This window comes from Callionymus lyra, chromosome 12 (assembly GCF_982586985.1).
Source record: "Callionymus lyra chromosome 12, fCalLyr1.hap1.1, whole genome shotgun sequence".
NCBI classification, from domain to species: domain Eukaryota; kingdom Metazoa; phylum Chordata; class Actinopteri; order Syngnathiformes; family Callionymidae; genus Callionymus; species Callionymus lyra.
The window spans coordinates 2722897-2730396 of NC_141829.1; the positions used below are offsets into that span (position 1 = coordinate 2722897).

General features: G+C 37.0%; 1 protein-coding gene across 2 annotated transcripts in view; it reads left to right on the forward strand.

Moving 5' to 3' along the window:
- The window catches only part of LOC148067991 (E3 ubiquitin-protein ligase SH3RF3-like), a 94593-nt gene that overhangs the window by 74050 nt on the left and 13043 nt on the right, over positions 1–7500 (forward strand). The window contains exons 6-7 of one of the 2 annotated variants that reach the window (XM_087804750.1): positions 4911–5081; positions 6370–6611. In XM_087804750.1, the coding sequence (XP_087660876.1) occupies positions 4911–5081; positions 6370–6611 (413 nt within the window). The remainder of the gene's footprint in view (positions 1–4910; positions 5082–6369; positions 6612–7500) is intronic. The other variant, XM_087804749.1, reaches the window with a different exon arrangement.

Below are 7500 nucleotides of genomic sequence, written 5' to 3' on the forward strand. Positions count from 1 at the left end.
CATGACTCGAACCGTTCACTGTGACTCACTTGACACCTGTCACTCAACGTATGAGTCACGACTCTCTTGACACCTGTCACTCAACATGTGAGTCACGACTCGAACCGTTAACTGTGACAAAAACAGAGAGACACAAACACACAGCTACACACAGACACTAACACACAGCTACACACAGACACAAACGCACACACACACACACACAGATGAAGGCAACATAATACAGCTACTGACCATCAGGATCCATGAATATTTTGAAGAATTGTGATGGGGATTTCTTTATCAAGGTTCGCACTTTTGTGTTGCTCATGAACAGCTGTTCGTGTGTAGTATTGTGTGTTTCATGTTGATGTTCCTCTGTCACACTATCATGATGAAAAATGTGTTTTTTGCTCGTAAGACGAGATCGTTTGAAATGTTGTTCTGATATGAAGCTGCAGGATATGAAGCACACACACACACACACACACACACACACACACACACACACACACACACACACACACACACACACACACACACACACAAACACACACACACACACACACACACACACACACACACACAAACACCCCCACACACATAAACACATAAACACAGACACACACACACACACATATAAACACACACACACACACACACATATAAACACACACACACACACACACATAAACACACACATAAACACACACGCATGCATGCACACACACATACAAACATGCACACACACACACACATAAACACAAACGCACACAAACACGCACACACACATACAAAAACACACACATAAACACTCACGCACGCACACAAACACATTAACACACATGCATGCACGCACACAAACACACACACAAATAAACACTCACAGACAAACACACAAAAACAAACACACACAAACAAACAAACACATAAACAAACACACACAAACAAACAAACACACACACAAACAATCACACACACACAAACACACGCAGACAAACACACACAAACAAACACACTCACACACAAACATACACAAACAAACACACTCACACACACACACACACACACACACAAACAAACACACAAACAAACACACTCACACACAAACAAACACACTCACACACACAAACACACTCACACACACACACAAACACACTCACAAACACACACACTCACAAACACACTCACAAACACACTCACAAACACACACACTCACAAACACACTCACAAACACACTCGCAAACACACACAAACAAACACACTCACACACACAAACACACTCACACACACTCACAAACACACACACTCACACACACTCACAAACACACTCACAAACACACACACACTGATGTGTTCTCTCTGATCTCGTCTCGAACAACAATCGTCTGTTGCTATGGAAGGAGGAGAGAGTCTCTTCATCTGTTGCCATGGCAACACAGAGGCTGCACATGTTTACTTTATGGTTTCAACTGCAGCGTCAAAGTATTTGTTCAAGAGTATTTATATATGAACGGAAAACTTCATGTTGATCAAGAAAATACACAAACACTCAAAACTTTATCAATAAAAATTAAATCACGTCTCAAGTTTAAAATTAAACCAGTTTTTCTTTCAAGACACAAAATATAAAAACACGACATAAAAGTTTTTACATTTTTAAATGTTTTTAAAAATTCAATTATAATAAAAACAAATCGATTTAAAAAACCCGCCTGACTTTTGAAATGAGATGAAAACAGCAGAAGAAATTTAATACAACATTTTTTATGAAAAAGTAAAAATACACACACACATATAAACACACATATAAACACACATATAAACACACACATATAAACACACAATATATAAAAACACACATATAAACACACAATATATAAAAACATACATATAAACACACACATATAAACACACATATAAACACACTCATATAAACACACAATACATAAAAACAAACATATATACGCACACATATAAACACACACATATAAACACACACATATAAAAACACACATATAAACACACACATATAAACGCACACATATAAACACACACATATAAACACACACATATAAAAACATACATATAAACGCACACATATAAACACACACATATAAACACACACATATACAAACATACATATAAACACACACATATAAAAACACACATATAAACACACACATATAAACACACACATATAAAAACACACATATAACACACACATATAAACACACATATAAAAACATACATATAAACACACACATATAAACACACACATATAAAAACATAGATAAAAAAACACACATATAAACACACACATACATAAAACACAGTAAATACATATATATTAACTTGTGTACTATCATGTACCAGATACTTGGCTCTCTACATAAAACACAGTAAATACATATATATTAACTTGTGTACTATCATGTACCAGATACTTGGCGCTCTACATAAAACAAAGTAAATACATATATATAACTTGTATACTATCATGTACCAGATACTTGGCTCTCTACATAAAACACAGTAAATACATATATATAACTTGTATACTATCATGTACCAGATACTTGGCTCTCTACATAAAACACAGTAAATACACATATATTAACTCGTGTACTATCATGTACCAGATACTTGGCTCTCTACATAAAACACAGTAAATACATATATTAACTTGTGTACTATCATGTACCAGATACTTGGCTCTCTACATAAAACACAGTAAATACATATATATAACTTGTATACTATCATGTACCAGATACTTGGCTCTCTACATAAAACACAGTAAATACATATATTAACTTGTGTACTATCATTTACCAGATACTTGGCTCTCTACATAAAACACAGTAAATACATATATTAACTTGTATACTATCATGTACCAGATACTTGGCTCTCTACATAAAACACAGTAAATACATATATTAACTTGTATACTATCATGTACCAGATACTTGGCTCTCTACATAAAACACAGTAAATACATATATATTAACTCGTGTATTATCATGTACCAGATACTTGGCTCTCTACATAAAACACAGTAAATACATATATACTAACTCGTGTACTATCATGTACCAGATACTTGGCTCTCTACATAAAACACAGTAAATACATATATATTAACTCATGTACTATCATGTACCAGATAATTGGCTCTCTACATAAAGCACAGTAAATACATATATTAACTCGTATACTATCATGTACCAGATACTTGGCTCTCTACATAAAACACAGTAAATACATATATTAACTTGTATACTATCATGTACCAGATACTTGGCTCTCTACATAAAACACAGTAAATACATATATTAACTTGTGTACTATCATGTACCAGATACTTGGCTCTCTACATAAAACACAGTAAATACATATATATTAACTTGTGTACTATCATGTACCAGATACTTGGCTCTCTACATAAAACACAGTAAATAAATATATATACTCGTATACTATCATGTACCAGATACTTGGCTCTCTACATAAAACACAGTAAATACATATATTAACTTGTATACTATCATGTACCAGATACTTGGCTCTCTACATAAAACACAGTAAATACATATATATTAACTTGTGTACTATCATGTACCAGATACTTGGCTCTCTACATAAAACACAGTAAATACATATATTAACTTGTGTACTATCATGTACCAGATACTTGGCTGTCTACATAAAACACAGTAAATACATATACAGTATAAAACTTGTGTACTATCATGTACCAGATACTTGGCTCTCTACATAAAACACAGTAAATACATATATATTAACTCGTGTACTATCATGTACCAGATACTTGGCTCTCTACATAAAACACAGTAAATACATATACAGTATATAACTCGTGTACTATCATGTACCAGATACTTGGCTCTCTACATAAAACACAGTAAATACATATATTAACTTGTATACTATCATGTACCAGATACTTGGCTCTCTACATAAAACACAGTAAATACACATATATTAACTCGTGTACTATCATGTACCAGATACTTGGCTCTCTACATAAAACACAGTAAATACACATATATTAACTCGTGTACTATCATGTACCAGATACTTGGCTCTCTACATAAAACACAGTAAATACATATACAGTATATAACTCGTGTACTATCATGTACCAGATACTTGGCTCTCTACATAAAACACAGTAAATACACATATATTAACTCGTGTACTATCATGTACCAGATACTTGGCTCTCTACATAAAACACAGTAAATACATATACAGTATATAACTCGTGTACTATCATGTACCAGATACTTGCCTCTCTACATAAAACACAGTAAATACATATACAGTATATAACTCGTGTACTATCATGTACCAGATACTTGGCTCTCTACATAAAACACAGTAAATACACATATATTAACTCGTGTACTATCATGTACCAGATACTTGGCTCTCTACATAAAACACAGTAAATACACATATATTAACTCGTGTACTATCATGTACCAGATACTTGGCTCTCTACATAAAACACAGTAAATACATATACAGTATATAACTCGTGTACTATCATGTACCAGATACTTGCCTCTCTACATAAAACACAGTAAATACATATACAGTATATAACTCGTGTACTATCATGTACCAGATACTTGGCTCTCTACATAAAACACAGTAAATACACATATATTAACTCGTGTACTATCATGTACCAGATACTTGGCTCTCTACATAAAACACAGTAAATACATATACAGTATATAACTCGTGTACTATCATGTACCAGATACTTGGCTCTCTACATAAAACACAGTAAATACATATATTAACTTGTATACTATCATGTACCAGATACTTGGCTCTCTACATAAAACACAGTAAATACATATACAGTATATAACTCGTGTACTATCATGTACCAGATACTTGGCTCTCTACGCCTACAAGCCTCAGAAAGCCGACGAGCTGGAGTTGAAAAAGGGTGAAATGTACCGAGTGACGGAGAAATGTCAGGACGGATGGTTCAAGGGAACGTCGCTCAGATCTGCAGCCTCAGGAGTCTTTCCAGGGAACTACGTGACCCCGGTGTCCAGGTGAGTCACATGATCCTGCTGTCACATGACCCACATCCTGCTGTCACTCAAACTGTCGTCATCGTCTCGTCTCCATGACGACAGATCCACCATCGTTTGAACCTGAAGAGACGACTCTTATTTTGAAAATCCTTGAGTTTAAAACTCATGCTGTAGTTCATGTGGCTTTAAAATCAATACACACACATATACACACGACAACAAAACACACATACACACACCACAACACACACACATACACACACCACCACCACACACATACACACACCACCACACACATACACACACCACAACACACATACACACACCACCACAACACACACCAACACAACACACACACATACACACACCACAACACACATACACACACCACAACACACATACATACACACACCACAACAGACATACACATACCACAACACACACACCACCACAACACATATACACACACCACAACACACACACATACACACACCACCACCACACACACCACCACACACATACACACACCACAACACACATACACACACCACCACAACACACACCACCACAACACACACACATATACACACCACAACAACACACACATATACACACCACCACAACACACACACATATACACACCACCACAACACACACACATATACACACCACCACAACACACACACATATACACACCACCACAACACACACACATACACACACCACCACAACACACTTACTTACTTACATATACACACCACCACAACACACACACATATACACACCACAACAACACACACATATACACACCACCACAACACACACACATACACACACCACAACACACATACACACACCACAACACACATACATACACACACCACAACAGACATACACATACCACAACACACACACCACCACAACACATATACACACACCACAACACACACACATACACTCACCACCACCACACACACCACCACACACATACACACACCACAACACACATACACACACCACCACAACACACACCACCACAACACACACACATATACACACCACAACAACACACACATATACACACCACCACAACACACACACATATACACACCACCACAACACACACACATATACACACCACCACAACACACACACATATACACACCACCACAACACACACACATACACACACCATCACAACACACATACACATACACACACAGCCACTACACACGTACACACACCACAACACACAATCGCACTCTGAACACACATGACACCCCGCCTGTCAATCATCTGTCCACAGAGCTCCGTTCACGTCTGCAGCTCCACGAGGATCCTTGTCTAGTCCTGGAGGAGGATCCAAGATGTCCGACCTGTCGTCTCCAGGATCTCCTGGACCTTCATCTTCTCGGCCAAACACTCCTCTGGTCCACTCGCCCGTCAACACCTCCAGTCCTGCTTCTTCTCCTCAGAGCGCAGCTGCTCAGCTCAAGAACTGCCTGAGATCCAACTCAGTGAACCAGAGCAGAACCTCCATGCAGCTCAGTGAGTGACGTGTACTTGACATGTACTTGACACTATTTGACATGTACTTGACATGTACTTGACATGTACTTGACATAAACTTGACATGTACTTGACATGTACTTGACACGTACTTGACATGTACTTGACATGTACTTGACATGTACTTGACATGTACTTGACATAAACTTGACATGTACTTGACATGTACTTGACATGTACTTGACACTATTTGACATGTACTTGACATGTACTTGACATGTACTTGACATAAACTTGACATGTACTTGACATGTACTTGACACGTACTTGACATGTACTTGACATGTACTTGACATGTACTTGACATGTACTTGACATAAACTTGACACGTACTTGACATGTACTTGACATGTACTTGACATGTACTTGACACTATTTGACATGTACTTGACATGTACTTGACATGTACTTGACATAAACTTGACATGTACTTGACATGTACTTGACACGTACTTGACATGTACTTGACACGTACTTGACATGTACTTGACATGTACTTGACATGTACTTGACATGTACTTGACACGTACTTGACATGTACTTGACACGTACTTGACATGTACTTGACATGTACTTGACATGTACTTGACATGTACTTGACATAAACTTGACATGTACTTGACATGTACTTGACACGTACTTGACATGTACTTGACATGTACTTGACATGTACTCCACATGTACTTGACATAAACTTGACATGTACTTGACATGTACTTGACATGAACTTGACATGTACTTGACATGTACTTGACACGTACTTGACATGTACTTGACATGTACTTGACATGTACTTGACATAAACTTGACATGTACTTGACATGTACTTGACATGAACTTGACATGTAATTGACATGTACTTGACACG